This window comes from Alternaria incomplexa, assembly GCF_024043165.1.
Source record: "Alternaria incomplexa strain BMP 0042 chromosome Unknown scaffold_33, whole genome shotgun sequence".
Lineage (NCBI taxonomy): Eukaryota > Fungi > Ascomycota > Dothideomycetes > Pleosporales > Pleosporaceae > Alternaria > Alternaria incomplexa.
In genome coordinates, this window is record NW_026249882.1 from 6,831 (window position 1) to 28,848 (window position 22,018).

Genomic DNA, 22,018 nt, shown 5'->3' on the forward strand with positions numbered 1-22,018 from the left:
ATGACGTGCGGCTACACAGATACTACGACCACGGCTTGGGCGTACACGATCAACTTCCCGCTCAGTGGCAAGATAGCTGATTTCAGTGGTGGCGTTACTGGTGGTGTATCGAACACGAAGACTGTAGCCAAAGCTATCAACAAAGCCGTAAAGCTGGAGCAGAACGAGTGTGGGTACTTTACATGGATTCCTATACTCAGAGAGTCTTGGTCAGCATGCTCCGATCCGTCTCTCATTCGTTGCGAGGGTGACAAGCAAGTCTAATACAGACAAGATTTGTGGCTAACATTGTGTAGTGGTACTTATACAGGCGACGGCAGATATCTGGACGTCGCTCCCGGACATCCGGAGGGAACTTATGTTGATGGAACAAGCAAGCCCGATACATGCATCACAGTACCCAACGCTGCCAGAGGTAGTGACAATGATCCTTGGGGTATTACTGTCCTCGTCCGAGTGGACTGCGCGACGCATGCACCGCTCCCATCTGATTGGTATGCACTCTCTCCTCTGCCTGCGTTGGATAATGACTGATTGCGATACAATAAGCGATGCCTTTGCGAAATTACTCGCTACTGCTCTTTCCACGATTTTATGAGATTGTGCTCCTGACTGTACCTGTCTAGTCCAAGATCCAGCCTACAACAAGCCAGGCGTACCGCTTGATCGTGGCGTGTACAACTCCTTCTCAGAGACCTTCGAGAACGATAATGCCGACATGATGTACGGCCAGTCGTCCGAGATCGACTGCTCAGTGACCGATGCCTCCAAGCTAGCGCAACAAGAGGACTGCTACGCAGCCCTTGCGACAGGCATGATGCATCCGGTCGTAGGCCTCCTGCAGGGAGGAAATGGTGGACAGTGGTGGGCGTCGGTAAATTCCACGCTCGACTCAGACAGTTCGCCAGATGCTGACTTAACTGCAGTACGTACACACTTGCGCCTTCAAATCGAGTACGAACAAGACTGGACAGAGGATTGCCTCGTAGGTCTCGCGGAGGTTCTGAAGGCTGCATCAGGCACCCTGAACACGTGCAAGGCCCAGGACAATGGCGGTGTGGGTGGCTCCCGAAAGATCCGCAACGACGGCAAATGTAATGCGACGCTTCGCCTCGCCAATACTGAGGGCAGAGAACCACCGCAGGACATGAGTCTTTTGGTTCCCAAGCATTGATTCGACTTCGGGATGAATACCATCAATCGTACGCATTTGTTGAGCGGATGCGCATATCGGCACGCCCATGGTTGGACGATTGCTGGATTCGCGTAGCTTGGTGGCAAAATTTCAACGCGCGACGTAGGAGTTGATGACTGACGGGGCAATTGATCGGCAAACGCAAAAGCTCACCTCGGTACGCTTGGGCTGCGATTAATCGGCCATGGGTGGTACGGTGTTCTTTAGAAGGTTGCGCGAGTACGACGGATGCCAGTGGGAGCGGTCGTGCAGAGCACACGTCTTCACTCGCCTTGACTGCGCCTCATTTACATAGCCCTAGCAGAGCATGAAACAGCCGCATGATCACATTCTCTCCTCCATGACATGTTTGCAGCTGTCCGAAAGCTGTCTGCTGCACATCAAATGGAATCCTCGGTCAACTCGAGCAGACTGACATTCCCTCTCATCCACGCGTTAATTCGGTTCTCGAATGGCGCATTTTGTCACTGCGACGTCTAGAAATATCGCGCGCGGAAGTTAAGGCGCAGGCTACCAGTGCTTGCTACATTGTGACCTTGTGTGACAGTGATTCGTGCTAACAGCGCACTCTCACAGGGCGCAGGGTACAAGCTGTCAACACTACACCACATGAGTATTTGCTTGAAGATTACACCCGATAGGTCACAAGGTTTGTTGAAATGCTGCTAGTCCCGATTGTACAAGCCCTACAGAAATCTCAAGACCTTTTATACCTTTGCCTGCACTGCACTTTCTAGCGCGGAAGAGAGGTTCTCGTGCGCCCATCACGTAACGCAAATACTATCCACGTCGCTTGACACACTAGAAGACCTTGCCCACCATGCCATTCCTGCGCATCATGGCTTCCTTCGTCTCCAGAGCGTCGTATGAAGTCGCACTGTAGATGTCTGCAGAGAAACCCATGAGATCGTCCAGGCTAATCACCTCGTCAGGGGCCTTCCAGCCCAGCTCCGTCGGCAAGCGCTCGTTCTCTACATGACGATTAGCACGAAGCTGCAGTACACAAGGGTTGGATACGTACCGAAGAAGTATTCCACGAGATCTCGCCTCGCTGTCTTCTCGGTCTTGTTGCCAAAGACGAGCATGTACCCAGCGCCTTCACCCGCGCTGAAGTCCGCGGCCAGCTCTGACAAAGCGAACTTAGGGTTGTACTTCACCGAGTCGATCATACGGGCGAGACGTGCGTTGGCGGCCATTTGGATGTCGATGAGGTCGTCTGTCCAGTAGGAACGGGTTTGGTCGTATATGGTGTGATTGAAGGAGACGGCATCGTCATTAAAGTACTTGTCTGAGCGACTGAATTGTAGCATCATGTCAGTCATGCTCTTCACGAGTTGGGCTTTCCTATCGACCAGCGGACTTTGCAAAGGGCTGCAGAACTTACCTCAGACTTGCGTCATGCTCCAAAATGTTGTGGTTGCCGAGCGTATCGAGACCCCAAGTCGTGGTGTTCGGGCCGGGGTTCGTCGTCAGCGCAAAGTTGTACAGCAACTCTGCGATGTCATCACCGACGTTGATACCCTTTCCGAGGGCGTGTTTAACCTGGGGAAGCGTGAAGTTGCGCCCTTCGCGAGGAAGGAAGCCGTGGTTCGCCAGTGTGTTGAGCATGGGGCAAGGGCCTCGCGCTGGACAATGTTAGCGATTGCTGTAGCGAGCACTTGGGGAAACACATGACGTACACTCTCCGGGACCAGCTGGGTGCCAACTCGTGAGAGAGCCCTGCGCATTGGCGAGGCCGACGCTTGTGACAGCGAGCAAGACGAGAGATGAAATGCGCATCATGATGATCGATGGAAAAGGAAGTGAGAGGGGGATCGAAGGTGAGGTAGTCTTGGGTTGAGAACGTCGTACTGGGTAGGCACAAGATGAACGAATTCGACCAAGGAGCCCTTATATCAGTCTTATACCAACTCGACCACAGTAAGATGAATGAGCTTGCATAGCCCGCACTCGGTCATCTTGGCCTGAACCGAAGCTGCCCTGTTCTAAATGGCATCTCAAACAGCTCTATAGTGCTCATTACGTGGACTTCGCGACCGAACCCTCTTCCGGCTGATGGTGCGAGACGAAAGTACTCAGGCCCCCGATAGATTATCAGCATGGAGGCTCTGTCGGCGCCCGAGAGCCCGAGTGGGAGGACGGTGAAGGTGTTGAATTTCCGAAACTGTGGAGAGCGACCTGCATACATTAGTAATGACTGCGCGCTCACTGGTTGCTCACAGCTAGGTACGTCCATGTTGGTGTCCGCGCAAGAGCCGTTCGGAAACCTCTACGGGCCCTAGCGTCTGCGAGGGTATAGATCGTTATTGTGCTGATGTCACACTCTCTATGTGCACGCTGAGGTGGGCTTGGTTTTGGCGTCACGGGATTTGCACTCATGGGTCAGCTGCCTTCGCTACTATTTGAACATGTTGGAATTACCACTCGAAAACCCAACAGATATCTGGTGGCTTTTGGCTGACCCGCTCCCCGCGTGACAATTTAATCTACAGTACGCGCGCCTGCAGAACAGACACGTCTCGAAGCCTGCGATCTGCAGGCACACAACATGCGGTCCAGGAATGGGCAAAGTCGCGAATTTGACACCGGCTGGGGCGCAGCGAGCATCGCGTAGCGAAGGACGCGAAGGACGCGTGAACTAGCGCTACTCGGCTACTCAGCCTCCCGCCCGTCAGAACCGGAACGCCAAGACCGCCGCATCCGTGCCATTATCCGATATGGATCTGTGGGGAAGTCGGAGATCATCCCGCGACCTTGCGCGTCTTCGCCATTTGCAGCTAGAAAGTCGGATCTGGTTGATCGCAGCGCGATACTGTCTTTCGGAACGTTTGAGTTGAAATCTTCGACATGCTGCATTTTCACGCGGGACAGAGGCGAGATTATCGGCTGCACAGGCGTTACGCAATCACAGCTGCATCACAGCCTCCAGTGCGGTATGGGATTGCGCAAGCACCAAGGTACTTTATTGGGTACGACGCCTCACAACAATCGCTATTCCATGATGCGCGACACCCCGGCAACTGTGGGGACCTCATATGCAGCCCACACACACCATCGCATTGGGCAGTGCACTGCAATCCCTAGCGCGGAAGACGAGTCGCAGGCGTACAAAGTATGTACAGCCCAGATTCCCGTCAGACAGTGAGTACCAAAAAGCGTGCTGTTCGTACTCGCACGGGCCCACCGGGTAATGGGCTGTCAGCTCTCACCGGTCCCAGAACTAGTACTTTCTTCCTGGTTCACGGCACATTTGTCACCAGGTATGTCCAAGACATGTGCCGAGATATGACACATGACGCATTGGTTACACAGCAAAGGTGATTGGGTGTCTTCACTGGCTCGTCGGCAAAGCTCTGGACGCATAACGGCTCTGACTGTGACTGGTAGTCAGCGAGCAGTGCAGACACGGGTGGTGCGGCTATCATGTGGCCAAAACCATTACTTCCTATCGTGTATCTTCTGGTGACGCTTGAGATCGTTCAGCCTCGTAAAAGCCTTGCCGCATTCCGGGCACTCGTGCGGCCTTTCCCCTCGATGGCTGAGCTCATGGTTCTTGCGATGAAAGTTGCGCGAAAACGTCTTCCCGCACATTGTACAGGCATGGGTCGATGCCTCAGGCTTTGCTGTAGCAGTAATGAACCTCTCGGCCAAGTCAGTCATCTCGAGATGGAACGCTCGTGTGTGTCTCTCCAAATCCTTCGCGTTGGAGAATCCTTCAACTCCGAGGCAGTCTGGAACTTCGCACTGGAACGGCCTTGTGTGGATGTTGACGTGTCGGTTGCGTGCCTTCTCATCCTTGAAACCCTCAGAGAAGTACCTGCATGTAATTCGCGTGCATTTGAACCGCCTTTCCACGACGAAAAATTTGTCATACGCGTCTTTCTCGTGTGCAGTTGGGCCAGGCTTGGCCTTGGGAAATACCTCAAGAGCCTTGCGATTCCGGTCCAAGGCTTTCGAGAGGTCTTCGATGCTGATCTTGTGTTGTGCATCGAAGCCCTTCTGTTGGAAAGTGTAAATGTGACTAGTAAGCTCCACTAGATGATCGTAAAGGTCGATATGCTCAAAAGTCCTGCATTTGGTCTTGCAGTCGTCCACCAGGTTATCTGACCAGTTCACGTCGCCGTAACGCGTCATGAAGTCGTCCATGGCCTTGAAGATGCGATGCAATTGTCCAGACACGTCATTTGCCTCGTTTAGAAATCGCTCGCCTTGACCTACCCAGGCGTTGACATGGTGGAACCATTTCGCGATGGCATAATCTTGGAAAGCAATCGATCCGTCCAATACATATCGTCGGCGTTGCGCTTGATCATCCGGTTCGTCGACGTCGAAACAGGGAAAGGTGAGGTATTGTAGACATAACGTCGCCAACTCGCATTCGATGGATGGTTCGTGAATATCGTTCGTGACACTAGTGATGTACCTATTTCAGTCAGGCTGGGAAGCTCTCAAACGCATGCGAAAGCACATACGTCTTGGCCGTGCTATGAACGAGAGAGACCCGATCGCCAGTAACGACGACTAGTGAGCCGCATGTAACATAGATATGATCGCGCAGGTGCTGATATTCGTAGTCGATAATTTGACGATCCACATCGATCGAGAGCGCAACCTGTATCTCCTTCCAAGTAAGTCGGCGCTTGGCACACACCAACCTGTGCGAGCAAGACACGGTTAGAATATGATGCGCAGGCTGTAGGAACAGAAGACAACACACCATCCAAGCAACTTCTTGGTTTTCGGCCATCCCCTGCCAGATGTTGTTTTTGCACGTGTGACTATCCGCTTATATCTACCAACGCGGTTAACGAAAGCTCGACGTACGAGTGTGTGCACACGTGTCCGAAGGATTATTCCGGATCTCTTCTGGTGCGTACGTACGCTTCTTTGAGTCCTGGAGGAAAGTTGTCCGTCTTGATAGCTTCCAAAAGCTCCGCTAGCGTTGTACATTGGTGAAGGTCGAGTAAAACCAATTTGGCGTAGAGAAACATGCCTGCTTTGAGTTCAGATACCGGATGAATCTAGGGTGCATGACAACAAACTTACCTCTTGCGTTGGCCACGGTAAGGTGGCGGAGATAATCTTTCATGTCATCCGTGAAGGGTGGAAACTTTGCCCCGATCTGGTCCACCCACAACCTCGTGTAGGCCTTGATGTCGCCTTCGTTGTCCGATTCCGAGATTTGCAGTATCTTTGGCGTCATTTTGGTGATCGCGGAGCTATGAAGCCCTCTTCGTATGTCTGCGTGGTCTTGACTCGCGATCAGAAGTCGGATGCTACCTGGATCGGCCGTTTCACCTTGGCCTACCACGTCGGTCAATATGTCTATCACTTGGCTTCTTTCCGTCCTTTCACACTCATCCAAACCGTCAACGACGATGTAAAGTTTGGGAATGGTGAAGCAAAAGTCTTCGAAGAGCTTCTTCGCTTGATTAAGAGATCTGAGAGATGGCTCTCCGCTCGAACTACGCCTTGTGTAGCAGGGAGGTAGCAACTGGGGGTATTGATCTAAGAGTTGATCTAAGAGACCCTTTAATATACCGACGGCGGTGCTACTCGCCGGATCTTCATCGTGGCAGTAGAAGAAGCAGGTGATAAAATCAGGCCTGGTCTTACACTCTTCGACGATGGCCGATGCCAGTATGGTCTTGCCTGTTGCCCATCAGCGTCAAACTATTAGTACAGTCGGAACACAGACCGGCTCCTGGTATCCCATACATCCAGACGACTGGGCTGTTTGGAATATCCGAGTGTATCCAATGCTTGATTGTCTCGTGCTGTGTTATCCACCTGGCAGTGGTCGTGCACTCTGTTCGTATTTTGCAGAAGCTCTCATGGTCGAGCTGAGGTTGCTCTCCAACGGCGAGCCATTCTTTGACGATCATTAGCTTCTTGATTTCCTGTTGCTTGACATCTTCTTCCAGCTTCGCCCGGAACTCGGCGACGTCCTCCTGGTAGAGTTGGTATTGCGCAAGATTAGCACGGCACTCTACTATGTCTTTGTGCCGACGAAGGCTACCCAAGATCCCATCGAACTTTGTGTTGAAGTTTTTCCACCTGATCCCGAGGACTAAATTAGTATTACTCCAACGTATGGTTTCGCATGCAGGGCCTGCTTACATTGATTTGAATAATCGAATCCATACTGTGTTGATGTTAGCTGTGACATGCGCGGATATTCACAATGTTCGCCTACATCTGCCTGAAAAGAATTTGCGCGCTTGTTGGTGAAACTCCAAGATGTCTAAATACATCATTTGCAAAGCTTCAACCATGTGGGGTGACTTGTGAAACAGGGATTCGTATTCTACCAGTAACGGCAGCTGTTCGCCAATCCGCTCGTAAGCATCCAGAACCTGTTCGAAAGAGTCTGCGAACGTGCTAGCAGTCTTCTTCTATCAGCCAAAGTATTGATACGAACAGTCGGTCCACTCACTAATAATATGAACTTCATTGGACCCCAGACGAAGGCAACCGCGTCTGAAACGTTGAGAAAGATTTCTATGACTTGGCCGAATTGATGCATTGCCTCAAGGCATGACTTGATACGAGCGAGATTCATCGCTTCCTTTCGACGTTCTTGCTCATCTTGAACCTGCAACAGTGCTTTGCAAAGCTGTTCATATGTCGTCGTGCTGAATTCTGTAAGTTCAGTGCCGGTGAGTTTATTGCGAAACTCTGTGATAGCACGTGTCAGGGCGGTTCCGGTCGCACGCGGTGGTGGAGTGTTGCCCCCAACCAAGGTCGGTTGCTGGGACAGAGCGCCAGGCGTGCCCGTCGAGGTACGACTAGCCGGTTGCGAAGGTATCGGGCCCGCCATCGAAACGAGTCATTAAACGGCCTGTGCCGATCTGGATTTGCCAATCGAAGTTGCTAGTACCATTGCACGATGCCAGGCGGCACTTATAACAATTTGAAGTCGCGTGCGGAGCCTGTAGCTGGCCATATCGCTGTGAGGGGGGCGGAGCAAGGCTGAAATTGTGCGTGTGGCTTATCGGCATGCAGGACGCAGCAGGAGGCTGCAACGTAGCCTCCCGGGTGCGACGAGCTGAAAAGATCGAGAATCCGCAGCCTGATATGCAGCGTCTCTTTCACGCATGCCTGGGTTTCGAGTCGCGAATCTCGAGGAGACATTGGTATTCGCTTGAAGTTGTCATCTTCGCCATTCTACGGTCCATTCCTTTAGGTAGCACCTTTGCCAAGCCGCTAAGACGCAACGCGCTTGCGTCACGCGTCATGGCGCTCAAGCATCTACTCAACTACGACAATGTCGATGACTTTCAACATGGGAGCCACAGTCCGCACTCAGACTGGTACCAACACGGCTCTTCAGAACAGTACGCGATGGACGGGTCGTGATCAAGCGGTGGGCTGACAATCCTAGGTCTACAGCGGCTCTGCCAACACAGTCCTGGGAGCAATACATAACCGAACTTCTCGGCTCGCAAACCGCACCATGTGACCCACCACTAGATGGAGATGGGGTCGACATATACAGCTCGTTCCAAGACACGAGTGCTGATATTGAGCAATGGGCGATGGGACAAACGCCGCATCGTTCTACGGAGGATGGAACTCCAGCAGAAGAAGTCCACGTTTGCTACGGTATGGTAAGTCGTCAAAAGACCTCTCTGGTGAATCTCATTGATGAAAATCAATCTCGTCTCGTGTGCCTGCTTTGTCGAACATGAACCTGACGCGCGTCCAGATTTCTAGGGCTGCTATCCGCCTTCGAGGCGATATGGTGGAGCTTCATCGCAGGCTCAACTGCATTGCATCATCTCCAATTCCAGGCCATGCGCGAATGGTTATCATCAAGCCCGAAGCCCGATTCCTGGTAGCTTTCCCGGACGGCGCAGTCGTAGGAGACGCGAATGCCCAATTAGATGGAGCATTGACGAGCATCGCAGAACAAGGCTATGAGGTTGATCTGGAGGTCTTTGCCCCGATTCGTGTCATACAAGAGACTATAGGTCGTGCTACCAAAGAGAAAGAGGCTGTAGTACGGGTACAGGTGAATGTGTACGGCCCACCGATAGCTGCTTGCGACATTGGTAGGGAGCTCTCGCAGCAGAAGATATATCTGCAACGCCCTGTTTACGTCCGAGATGGTTACCAATACGAAAACCCGCACATTCTCACTCTCCCTGGATTCCAGGGCTCGATGCCTGAGATACCACCATCTATTACCGAGGAATCTTGCCCCAACAAGATTGGTCTGCAGACTTTGAAAAGCACTCTCCAGGATGTGTATTCCTCCCTCACGCGAGACCGCAATCTGCGTGGGTTAGAGGGTGATGAACGCCTCAATACCTCTCTTTTGCCGTACGTCGCTATCCAATTGTCTCCCAAACCTGCTGTCGATTCCGAATATAGACGCTCCGCAATCGCCCGCTAATAAGCCCAGGCACCAGAAGACAGCACTTTCATTCATGATGCAGCGCGAAAACGGGCCTATACCAGAGGAATACACGCTCTGGAGGTCGAGCGAAGAAGATGGAGTCCAATGGTGTGTACCCGGAAAACGGTCTTGCATGATACCGCTGAACCCAGTGATAGCTATCGTCATGTCCTGACAAGAGGACGCTGTGAGTTCAATCTCTGGCGTTCTGATGTTGAAGCATACTGATAATACAAAAGCAATGGTTGAGCCGAACGAGACTGGTGGTGGTATCCTCGCAGACGAGATGGGAATGGGAAAGACTCTCTCGATATTAGCCCTTATACTACGGACGCTAAACACTGCGCACGATTGGGCTATCCGCATCGATGATCTGAACGATGCGACTTTGGAAATACCAAAGAAGAGACGCCGCTCTGGAGCGACCCTGATCGTTGCGTCATCAGACCGTGAGTATAACGTCCTTGCGATACACGCTAGTGCTTTTGGACTGACGGCGCAGTCATGATCAATGAATGGTTTCAGGAACTAGATAAGTAAGTCACATAGGTCGTTGCATACTCTCCAGCTGCTCACCTTGAAAGGCATTTTGACGAGCCTACTCGTAAAGCCTTGAAAGCGATCAAGTACCATGGCCCTCATCGACACGTTTCCCTGGAGAGGCTCATGGAGGCAGACCTTGTCATCACTACCTATCATACGCTCGCGTCAGATTTTGCCCGGACCAAGCATGAGTTGAGGCATATTGAATGGTATCGTCTTGTCATTGATGAAGGTGAGTAAATTATCGAACGTCAGCCGCTCACCATTGACGACTATCACGTAGCCCACATTATACGACGGCAATCCACCATCTTGTACCGGACTGTAGCTGACATCGCGGCCCGATCGAGATGGTGTCTGACTGGCACGCCTATACAAAATCGCCTGGAGGACATCGGCTCTTTGTTCGCCTTCTTGAGAGTCAATCCGTTTCACAGCTTGTCGAACTTTCGAAAGACTATTGCTATACCTTTTGATGAGGGCGGTAAGAGACGTACTATTGCGATTGAGCGCTTCACTCGTCTTCTGGACTCCATGTGCTTACGCAGAACCAAAGATGTCCTGCAATTGCCGGCTGAGCAGCATCGAGTGAGAGAGGTACCGTTCTCATCAGAAGAGCGATTGCAATACGAGCAGACCAAAGAGATCATGTTCCGAGCTGTTCGCAACCAGAATGGCACTTTCGATCAAAAGAGTACGCTGGGCATGTTCCAGGTACAACTTCAACTGCGAATTCTCTGCAACCATGGTACTTGGCAGCAACCCTTCTCCTGGAATCGCCGCAAACTGCATTTACTGGATGAGAGGGAGGCCATGGAGATCTCCCTGGGGCGAGACGGCGAGATCACGTGCTCAGTATGCCGGCAACCCATGCCCGCCTTTAATAGCGGCTCCATGTTCCATCGCTATACCGAGAACTGCCGACATGTGTTGTGCTCTCAATGCTTAATCCAGAGCACGCCTAGTGGTCACGACGAGATACCCAGCAAATGCCCGCTATGCCAGCCCCTGTGGAATGTGTCCACCGAAGCACCTCGTTTCATGGACGCATCACAAGAAGATACTTACTTTCGAGCAAACGGACGGTCTTCGAAGATGGAAGTCTTGATGAACGACGTCTCCGTCGATATATGGGATACGAAAAGGTATGCACGATGAGTTCTCTCATATGAGTGGCAAGCTTAACAAACTCGCAGCATCATATTCACTTGTTGGACGCGCACCTTGAACTTGCTAGAGAGCTACCTCCGTTACATGTCAAATAACACGTGGACCCATGAGCGCATCGACGGCGAATGCTCAACGACCAAACGCGAACGTATCTTGCATCAATTCACGGAGGACCCCAATCTGCGAGTACTGATCATGACCACCGGCACCGGCGCGGTAGGGTAAGTCGGCCACATACTTATCGTTGACTGCTATCGTTTATGACATATGCTAGGCTCAATCTTGCGACCGCGAACCGCGTTTTCATCGTCGAGCCCCAATGGAATCCCTCAGTCGAGAACCAAGCTGTCGCACGAGCCCTGCGTCTTGGACAAAAGCAAGCAGTATTGGTAACGCGTTACGTTATGGAACAGACGGTAGAGCAGGTAAGCATAGCGAACTACCGAATTGATCGCCTGTCGTTGACTCCAACAGGACATGCGCGCATTGCAGGACACCAAACTGGAAAGAGCCAATCTCATACAAAGTGGCTGAGTGATATGTGCCAGGCGCGTTGCCACGTTCGCTTCCGCGCCTCTTGCATCACCTCGGCACCACCTCCAAGCCCATACCTTGGATGCAGTGGATGTATTGTTGAGAAATTCATCAAATCATTTGGCTACATACTCCGTGGGTGATTCTGCAACGTTCACAGCTGAAAGCGCAACGACGTTCTCCGCGAATGGTTCCTGCAGCCTGCTGTGCAGAAGGGCTAGGCTTTGAAGTGACCCACAATTGACAGAAGCGTGCTTTCTTGCCGCAGATGCGCGCTTTGTATTCTGACCATGTCAACCTTCCACAATGCCTTGTTTACCCCTGTGCGCCTGCAAGCCACTGTGTGTGGCATGATAAACCGGTGAGCAATCTGCTCACATGGGTGTGACGAGTCACAAGAGCTGACATGGTCTTCACCGGTGCGTGCTGCGCCACCGGTCCTTCTTGTGCTCGTCCATGTGGAAGCAATGAACGACCCAGTGGTGGGGAGCAACACCGATCGGGTGCAGGCATCAGCCACTCGTCCACGCTAAAGATTGCAGTGCAGCGGCCTCAGGGGAAGGAATATATTATGTATGTTCGGCGTATCCCTCAAGTCCAAAGAGCGGCTGCGGATGCGCTGCGGACGTCCCTTTCAGGAATGTTGCCAGTTCTGCTTCCGTGTCTGGCCCGCTGCGCAAAGAAATACCCTGCATGTCGTAGCATCGCTATTGGCCTCTTAAGCTGCGCTTTTGCGTACTCCTACGCGCTAGAGATTGCAGTGCAAATTTGGGGGCTGAACTTCGCTCAGGCGCCTTCCCACAATGTGTTCTGCCACACAACTGCTCCGCCGCCGCAGCTGACTAAGCTGCCTCACCCCTCTAACGCCCATCGCTTCAATGCGAACGGGAACAGTGCACCACCTACAATGTTCTACTTGCATGCATGGGTTTTTTTTCGATGCGCAGTCAGAAGCGTCAAACATATCGAGAGACCCTGGTTCACAGCGGCGTTCGCTGTATTCCGCGATTGTGACAGGCTCGCAAGGCTCTTCGCGCAGCCATGGATGGGTATTTTCTCTAGCAATGGGAAGCAGCAGGCGTGCTAATAGCGACGCTAATTTGATAGTAGACATGTTTCTTCACGCTACAGATCGCGATGCTAATCTCAGCGTCGCGGGTACACCGTCATACTATCAGCTCCACATGACTACCACTCTTCCGCGCTAGAGGCTGCAGTGCAAGGCGCAGTCGAATGCGGCGCGCAGCACCCTTCCCCTTGCTGTTCCATGCCGCACATGCGCTCTACCTCCTCTTCCGCGCTAGAAATTGCAGTGCAATGGGCCACGGCTACTACCTATCGGGAAGCTGGTGCTGCCTCTGACATGATTGGTACCTTCGCCCCGGGCCCGTCTGTGTACGCGTCCGCGCTAGAGATTGCAGTGCCTGCGCAAATTCACGCTCAGTCGCCGTGCCACCATACTCTCTGTCGCACACAAAAATGGTGTTCCAGGCTTCGCCCATCATCGACCGCGAGCCGTGCCGCTCCCCGCCTCAGCTGATAACACCCCACATTCGGCCATCCTCAACGCTCCTGTTTACAGAGTAGACTCATCACTACAGTCTACTTGCGCGTGCGCATCAATCCTATCAGCTAGTCAAAAGCGTCGTATACATCAGTAAACTCCAATTTCGAGCTAGATTCGTGGTGTTGTCCCGGTGCGACAGACTCGACAGGCTGTTCGCCTCCTAGCAAATTCGCTCGCATAGGCATCTCGCTGCTCTTCTGCGCTAGGAACTGCAGTGCACTTGTGCGGAAGTGCCATGATCCTGGCTTTCTATCCATAGACGCGCGCCCGCAGTAGAGCTTGTACGAGAATGGAAAAGTACTGCAGTGCCTCCTGCACGAGGAAGGGCTGATGTTGTGCAGGCTGACCTCTGCACTGCATTTTCTAGCTCGGGAGATGGAGTGACAGGCATGCGTATATATCCCTGTCCCTTCTGGAGCGCTAGAGATTGCAGTGCATCTTAGTAACATCGAGGGCCGCACGATGCTGCGCAGAGTTCCTGCCGTCCCTCCAAAATGATTGGTCGCTCCGCCCAACCACACACTCGTCCGCGCTAAAGATTGCAGTGCAAACGCGAGCTGAAGAGCGGGAAGCGGCTTTCCCGCTTCTATTCACTGTTGTACATGGGCTCAACGGTCTCTTCCACGCCAACGATTGCAGTGCAAGACGCAACGCCATGCGGCAGAATCCTTTCCATCTCCTCTGACAGCGTTCTGAGTGGCTACTATGCAAAGTCGTCCCTCCCTGACAGATCTTGGAACCACTGATCTGATTGGTCACCCTGTCCATCCCATCACTCGCGCTAGAAATTGCAGTGCAAAGAGATGCGGTGAGCACTCCACGTTGTAAGCTGTAAGACGCCTGAGAGCCTGATCTTCACGACAAATCATCCGCCTTACCCTACGGGAGTTGAAGAAGAATAGATAATTTCTGCGCATTCCATAACAGACAGCTAAGCACAGATACAATCACATTTTCTAACAAAACGCCAAACTACCGACGAAGCACAATCTATGAACACCTCACAGCACACGCCGCATCTCCAGCAACTGCGAACACACGCCCCTAGTTCCTCTCCACCTGCTTCAGCTGAACCCACAACGGCCCCTTCTCCCAAACGATGAACGCCTTCTGGTTATCCGGCCAGCTGTGGCTCTCGGGCTGCAACACAAGGTCGAAGTTCCACACAAGACGAGCAATAATGACCTTCATCTCATTGTAGGCCAAGTTCTTACCGATGCAGTTGCGTGGGCCAAACGAGAAGGGCTGGAGCGCCGATTTCTTGTCCGCGTTGAACTGCGGGTCGTGGTGGGGATGGTCAGGACCGAGCCAGCGCTCCGGGATGAACGAGTCGGGCTGGACGAAGTTGGCGGGGTTGTGGTTGGTGGCCCACTGGAAGATTGTGACGAGAGTCTAGAAGGATTTGTTAGCCATGGTTCATTTAGTTCGAAACAGCTTGGATTGTTGACCCAGAATGTCTATTAGTGGGTGATGGGCTACGGGCAACGGGCTGTGGAGGGACTTACGCCTTTGGGAATGTATTGGCCGTTTACGTATTCACCGGGAGATACACGTGGAGGCGTTTCGACAGCGGCCGGATAAATTCGCAAAGTCTCCTCAATACATGCGTGCAGGTATTTGAGTTGCGCCGTGGAGAGCATCGTTATATCCTTCTCAGTAGGGAAGGCCGTCCGGACTTCTTGTTGAAGCCTCTCAAAAGCCGCCGGGTTTGTCGACAGGTAGTAGGTGAGGCCCGAAAGTGTAGTAGCTGTCGTCTCGCTGCCAGCCACGAGGAAGCCTTCGGAGTTTCCCAAGATCTCTGCATGGCTCATGCCCTTCTCGTCGTTGTGACGAAGGATGTACGTCATAAAGTCGTTACGGCCGTTGGGTGCTGGACCAAGTGCTAGTCTTCGCTCCACCTTCTCGTCGCTCATCTTCCTGTTATCAATTCGCTTCTGCATGTCCTCCTTGGAGATTAGCAGCTTCACGATCCAAGTCAGGTACGGCATCTTCATTAATGCCTGCATTTGAGAACCAACTCTGATGCCAGTGAAGATCATCGAGACCCACGGATGGTAATCGCTCTGGTCCAGGCAGTGAAACGACTCCCCCAAGGCCAGATCTCCAATGATGTCGAAAGTCGTAAAGTTGTACCATTTGACAACGTCGGTTGGTGTACCTTGCGCGGCGTGTTTCCGTAAATGAGCAAAGAGCTTGTCGACGTACTCCATGATCAGCGCTTCCTGTCCCTTGATTGCAGTATCCGAGAATGCATGTGCCACGACACGGCGTTCACGTCGGTGGTCCTCTCTGTTGGCCGTGAAGAGTGAAACATTTGTCTTGTCTCCAAGCTGATAGAAATCGTTCCATTTCCCGAATTCGGGTCGACCGCCACGACTGTGTCCAAAGACCTCAGGCCATCCAATGGTTCCGCTGATGGATATCGAGTTGGGCCCAGTACGGACCATGTCACCATACTTTTCATGGTACTTCAGGACCTTCTTGGGGAAATAACCCAACAGATGGTTCTCAACGATCAGCGGGATTCCGGAAACTGCAAACTGCTTTGGTCCAGGAATCTTGCGGAGAGGATGGAAGAAGAGCCGATACACTGCAATGCCCAATGTACCAACGACGCTCTGAGAACTTTGTTAGGGGGGAGCTGCATCATCGAAATGAATATACGTACAATTTCGAGTAGGAGGAGCACAGCGGCTGCGGCCTGCTGTAACGACATCTCGATGAAATGATGAAGATGCAAGTAGACGTAGAGTTTATTCGAGAGCTGCTTTGAAGATACAGATCCTGGGCCTCAAATACACGACGTGTGTAAGGCGGATGTGTGTAGGATGATGGCCATACCACTCCGCAGGGAGGCCGACATAATATATGCCCTGCGACGAAACCCACTGGGTAGGTAGACTTCATACCCTGTCTCTTCATCCATGGCTGCTACAGACATGAATGATACCTGCCGACGTTTCGTCTTGACATCTTGGGTGACAGGGTTTGGGTGGACCCCGATGAGTGAACAAGAAAGTGATCCGGTGGTGACGACCAGGCATAACGGTCGGATCTCGAATGTTTCCGGGCGCTAGCCTCGAAGAGTGACATCTGCCAAAATCTCCGATGGGGAACGCTAGGGTCGGATCGCGACTGCTCCGGCTTCCGTCCTCATCCACGCGCCGTTGCGTTGTGAGCGCGTATACACCGTATTGGACGTTTTAGTGCGAGTGTCAAGCTGGGATGTAGCAAGTTCGTTCTGTGTCTAGTGCTTCCAAACGGATGTCGTTGCTAGCCATCCGGTCGCGCCAAGCTTCTGGCTCGGTTGTACCCCACGATCGGCGTAATCTCTTCCAAGGTTGTGCCCAACGCCAAGCCGGTACGTAGGACGAACGTTATCAGCCTCCAAGGAGATGTGTTCTCTACCGCACCAAATACCGTTGCGCGCGAGGTGTTTTCAGCCTCGCAGTCCACCAAGACTCTCGTCGGTCATGTCCTCAACGCACACAGATCCCTTCCGTATTGAGAGAGGAGTGCGAAAGCATCGTTGGTACGCGCAGGGTTATCTCCTCGTTGCTATGTCGCCGCAAAACGGTCGAGAGACTCATGATGTCGTGCACTTACGTCTCGGAAAACACCGTTCACTCTTCCGCGCTGGGCATTGCAACGATGCCTACCTTGGCAGTCGGTGACGGACAAGCAGATCGACGTAGACATACACGTACTCTGACGCGTTAGGAGTTGGAGTGCAGGCTTACTGTGCGCACTCAGGGTTGCCGTGTAGTCGCAGAAGTCATCGGATGAGATCGGTCAGACTCAGCCTGCCCAGGTGGTCCTGTTTGCCTGCTCACGTGACGTACACGTGCTCTTCGACGCTAGGAAATGCAGTGCACTCCCACCGACTCCCACCGACTCCCACCGCTTCCCCCCACTTTTATGCGCTTCGCCCTGAGCATTGCAGCGCAGCATCTGAACGAGTACCCAATGGCTGCCGAACGAGTACCATCCATCACACACACTCCGTCCTTGGACTCAGATGCCCCTTACTACGCCAAACGTCAAATCAGTCCACATCTGGGCAATTGCACGGGAGGCCGCTCTTTCGCATACACCAACGCTTTGGCTGAGGATTGCAGTGCACTCCAGTCAAACCACGATGATGGTGATGCACATCTTGTTGACGTGGGAAGGTGTGGGTTCCTTCTACAAGATGGGTATTCGTTTACGCTAGAGATTGCAGTGCAAGAGCCAACGCCAACGTTGTCTGTAATTCCAGCATGCTGGAATATACCGTAGTTCTGGACTAATCACAGCCTTATCGTAACCAACTGCCCTTTTCTTCAACCCTGGTTGTCGTGTCTGCAGAGACTCGATACGTTGAACAGCCGATTCGACATCGTCATTTCGTATATGGTCTCGTCCATACTAAGAATTGCAGTGCAACGCCCAACCTTGAAGTGATTCCTGACCGGTTTGAGGGCCCTTGCGAAGGACTTCCACTTGCGGAACTGACCAGAAGTGAGGCTTCGTGGTTTTGCACTGCAATCTCTAGCGCGGACGAGTTCAACTCGCGGAGCTGACATTGGTAGGGATACGCGTCTTACGTACCGAGACCACGGTGGCTGAGCGTCCCGCCGCAGGAAGTTCATCGGTGATGCGACCTAGCAGCCAATCAAGCGCATCTCTTCTGTCTACATACACTCGTCCGCGCTAGAGATTGCATGCAGTGCAGAATGTCTGCCTGTTCTTGGCTCAGGCAAGTAACCTTTGTTCCTAGCCCAACGTCGACCGATACAATTAGATGTGCTCGTTCGTACTAGATGTTGCATCATGTCTGCCTTTGATGCCTCATGGCGCTCAGCTACCTCATATATCGTTCTTGTCTAAGCTATAAATGCAGTGCGAGTATAAAAGTGCGATTCAGGATTAATGTTTTACAGCCCGTGGCTGTGGCGAGGCAAGTTGGTCGTTACACCTGCGCATTGCCTCTCATCAAGTGCTCCTTCGCGCTAAAAATTGCAGTGCACCCACCCCCACCAGGGCCGGTGAGCGTCCACCTGGGCAGCTATGACAGGTGGATCACTCCCCTACACATGCACTCCTGTGCGCTACAAATTGCAGTGCACACCAGGATAATTCACGCTCCAAATTGAGCTGCGGCATTAGCGCAGCCGCGTTCGAAACTTCCGAAGCAAAGCTATTGGAGCTGCATGCACTCAAACTGCGAGGTATAGCTATCGTGACGGTTCGCAACACCCGCGCTGGAGATCGCGTTGACTACACTTCCACGGGAAGTTCACCAACGATACAACCCCGCAACTCTCAAGGCGCAACCCTCTCGTTGCGCGTTTGCGACATACCGGAGTAGAAATGGTCCTGGTCTACTAGATCTGAACGATTCATCGTAGAGGGTGAGTTGGACGTACTCTCCATCGTCAACATCGCAATGCAGGTCATGGCGTTCGACGTTTGGGTGCCAGGTACAGCATGCTACGACATCTTCCACGCCTGGGATTGCAGTGCAAGCCCACTTACAGTCGACCACACGTGCGTCGCTGCATGCCAGGAGGATGTGCTTTATACAGACTGGCTCTGAGTAAGCGACTAGCTATCGACTCCCTTCACATAGGCTCGTTCACGCTAGAAATTGCAGTGCAATTCGTGCTCAATTGGGCGCCGCGGCCTCTTGCCCAGACATGTCCCAAATAGTTGATTGGCTACCGTCATGGTTTCAAGGTTCGTGTAAGGGCTCGTCCGCACTAAAGATTGCAGTGCACACCAATTGTCATCTGTTTTCGCAACATACTCGCAGGATTGGCGGAAAGTTCAAAGCACGTCAGCCCCGCGACTTAGCGACTCGTGAAGTGCGACCCTCGTTCGATGTACAGGCAGAAATTGCAATACAACGGGCCCAAAATTGCCGGTCCGAGTCAGTTGATCACAAGAGACGTGACTTCGACGGTCTCGTCTATGCCAAAAGTTGTAAGGCAGGTTGCGGCTTCCGATACCTGAACGGCAAGCACAGCATGCTACCATGTCTTTCACGCTAGAGGTTGCAGTGCAATCTGCGTGCATATACATCTGGCTTTAAACGGTCGATTAACCATTATCTCGCTTGCACCATAGACTCGTTTGCGCTAGAGATTGCAGTGCAGTCGCTGTCAGCCGGCAAGCCATCAAGGGATCTCCCTTAGAGAAACATCTACTTGAGCCGCATGATCTCAAATTGCGGATTTAGAAGTCCTTGAATATTCACGACATCCGCGCTAAGGATTGCAGTATCTCAACCTTGGAGTTCCCGCGAGACGTCCTCGAGGTCACCGGTCATGCAGCCTAACAACTCATTCAGCAAAACCCTCTCTTTGTGCGCACGCGGAATCCTGGAGTATAAAAGGCCCTAGTTAATGTATCTGGATGGCTCATCGCATAGTGGTTACTTCAACGTCAAAGTTGCAGTACGGGTTGCGGCCTTTGATGCCTGGGCGACAACGCAGCTGTCATGCTACCGCCTCTTCCACGCTAGAGATTGCAGTGCACTTCCGAATCCAGCTGGAGCAGGACAAAGCTGTCACCCCCACAAGAATGTTGGAACAAGCCTGACCCTGAACAACCGATTGGCCATCTACTTGCTTCGAAGACAGGCCCGTATGCGCTAAAGATTGCAGTGTAGCGAAGACCACAAACGCGCAACTACAAAGCTGTCGCCCACCTCAGCCGTGCGCACTTCGATCCCCGGAAGCTGTCTCCAGATCGTAAGAGGTCTTTCCGTCGCAACCCATCATGACGCAATGCGGAACAACACTTGCAGGATCGCGTAAAGACTAAAAGCAGTTTATTGAAACGAACCTTCGTTCCAATAGTGCACTATGTGAGGCGCGTCAATAGAAAGTGATGGGAAGTCGCGTCGGACCAACGCGCACCACAGCAATCACGCTATGACGTATGCCAACCGAAGCGAGCATCCTCAACATCTTTCTCCTTGAACTACACGCCAACGTTTCGCATCATATTTGCTGCTTGTACAGCAAAATTTCAATCATTAAAACGCATTTGACTGATCGCACCGCACAACCATGACACCCACAAAAAAGCGCCTCGAAAAAGAATACCAAAGCCTCCGCAAAACCCCCGCAACCGGCTACCACGTCTCCCTAAAACACGGCGACATCTTCGAATGGACAGGCACCCTGCACGGCCTCGACGCCTCCCCCTATGAAGGCGGCACCTTCGCCTTCCACATCCAATTCACAGACGAATACCCCGAGGCACCGCCCAAAGTCAACTTCACGACTAAGATCTACCATCCCAATGTTGATGGCAGAACGGGGGTTGTGAGTTGGAAGATGTTGGGCGTGGATTGGCATCATAATAATACGATGGAGAAGGTATTGATAGGCTTGAGGACGTTGCTTGATCATCCCGAGTTGGAGAGTGCGGTCGAGGTGGGGATTGCGAATGAGTTTGCGAATGAGAGGGGGGTGTTTGAGAAACATGCGAAAGACTGGACGCAGAGGTGTGCTAAGGAGGGTTCTGTGTCGACTGGTTTCACGTAAAGAAAGAGAGGGCGACTTGTCGTATGGAAGACGGCGAGACGCTGGAGCTTATTCAGATGCGCCTTTCTCGCGGAGAAGCGCATCTTCATGCTGTTATCCTTGTCGGCCGTGAGATATCCGCAATTACTCCGCAAGATATCCTTCTCGGTACTCATGCTGGTAGTGTGTTATCGCTCTCATAGTATTATAATAGCTACAGGCATTATCAAAGGCTTATACGAGGACCGATCAAGGACCGCCCCTGGAGGTCGCCTGATTGAGGTCTCAAACTCGGCATGGTTTCGCTCGGCTTCCACTCAACCTTTACTGCCTTATTGTCACACTACAAAGTTAATAGCTTTGACTCGGACATATTTCCCATTGTCACAATGGTGGAGCGGAACGCGGCGCTGACTACCACTGAGTAGCGGCAACATAGTGACTGAAGAATGCATACACCTGTACTCATTCCACAGCATCACAGTACCACCGTTCATAAGGCGAGGAAACCTAGTTCCAGTAATCACCCCACTAATTCACTCCTTCTCTTCACCTCGAAAGAAAAACAAGTACAAGAGTTTGCCTCCAGCCTCAAATTTACAAAACCTCCAAATCCCATCGAATCTGCTCAACATGGACCAAACCCGCGCAGAGACAATCACCGATTTCTTCCAAACGCTCATGGACATCAACGTCAAGATCCCCAAGCTAGCTCGTGGCATGGAAGTAAAGCTACTAGCTGCATGTATGGATGCAGGTGTGGCTCCCTTCTGGGATGACTTCACTGAACTTTCTTGGCCGCAGCTGCTTACTCTGGCTAGGAAGATGGAGCATGAGGCGGCGGATATGGTTAACGCTAAAATGCAGGGCAATAATTGGGATAATGAGGATATGAGGGAGCAGAAAATGGAGTATCTTAAGGCTGTGGCAAAAGTTGGGCCTAATGCGACACCGAAGGGATTGGAGAACTTTGCGGGAAGGGCGAAGATGATGTTGGAGCAGGGTAAGATGGAGATGGAGATTGAAAAGGGTATGTCGGGATTGAAGGTGTGAGGTGACGGGATGGTCATGATATATACGAAGGAACGAATGAT

The 22,018-nt window shown here is 52.3% G+C and overlaps 6 protein-coding genes across 6 annotated transcripts; 3 read left to right on the forward strand and 3 right to left on the reverse strand.

The window, feature by feature from the left end:
- J4E90_010989 (uncharacterized protein) lies at positions 1-1,174 on the forward strand (the record flags this gene model as incomplete). Its single annotated transcript, XM_051440501.1, has 3 exons — positions 1-169; positions 297-494; positions 627-1,174. 3 exons carry the CDS (start codon positions 1-3, stop codon positions 1,172-1,174), a joined length of 915 nt encoding a protein of 304 aa, XP_051285620.1.
- An 822-nt stretch (positions 1,175-1,996) lies between these two features.
- Positions 1,997-2,977, reverse strand: J4E90_010990 (uncharacterized protein; the record flags this gene model as incomplete). Its single annotated transcript, XM_051440502.1, has 4 exons — positions 1,997-2,166; positions 2,217-2,491; positions 2,580-2,820; positions 2,875-2,977. The coding sequence occupies 4 exons, from the start codon at positions 2,975-2,977 to the stop codon at positions 1,997-1,999; spliced, it is 789 nt and encodes a 262-aa protein (XP_051285621.1).
- A 1,656-nt stretch (positions 2,978-4,633) lies between these two features.
- Positions 4,634-6,398, reverse strand: J4E90_010991 (uncharacterized protein; the record flags this gene model as incomplete). The annotated part of the gene is made up of 4 exons (XM_051440503.1): positions 4,634-5,618; positions 5,668-5,850; positions 6,077-6,089; positions 6,242-6,398. 4 exons carry the CDS (start codon positions 6,396-6,398, stop codon positions 4,634-4,636), a joined length of 1,338 nt encoding a protein of 445 aa, XP_051285622.1.
- Positions 6,399-8,431: 2,033 nt separating this feature from the next.
- On the forward strand, positions 8,432-11,843 carry J4E90_010992 (uncharacterized protein; the record flags this gene model as incomplete). The annotated part of the gene is made up of 13 exons (XM_051440504.1): positions 8,432-8,532; positions 8,580-8,805; positions 8,904-9,520; positions 9,603-9,704; positions 9,755-9,783; positions 9,836-10,045; positions 10,099-10,132; positions 10,181-10,371; positions 10,423-10,994; positions 11,094-11,284; positions 11,336-11,530; positions 11,584-11,734; positions 11,784-11,843. The coding sequence occupies 13 exons, from the start codon at positions 8,432-8,434 to the stop codon at positions 11,841-11,843; spliced, it is 2,679 nt and encodes an 892-aa protein (XP_051285623.1).
- Positions 11,844-14,454: 2,611 nt separating this feature from the next.
- J4E90_010993 (uncharacterized protein) lies at positions 14,455-16,126 on the reverse strand (the record flags this gene model as incomplete). The annotated part of the gene is made up of 3 exons (XM_051440505.1): positions 14,455-14,802; positions 14,916-16,028; positions 16,079-16,126. The coding sequence occupies 3 exons, from the start codon at positions 16,124-16,126 to the stop codon at positions 14,455-14,457; spliced, it is 1,509 nt and encodes a 502-aa protein (XP_051285624.1).
- A 4,339-nt stretch (positions 16,127-20,465) lies between these two features.
- On the forward strand, positions 20,466-21,977 carry J4E90_010994 (uncharacterized protein; the record flags this gene model as incomplete). The annotated part of the gene is made up of 2 exons (XM_051440506.1): positions 20,466-20,723; positions 21,486-21,977. 2 exons carry the CDS (start codon positions 20,466-20,468, stop codon positions 21,975-21,977), a joined length of 750 nt encoding a protein of 249 aa, XP_051285625.1.
- Between the last annotated feature and the right edge of the window lie 41 nt (positions 21,978-22,018).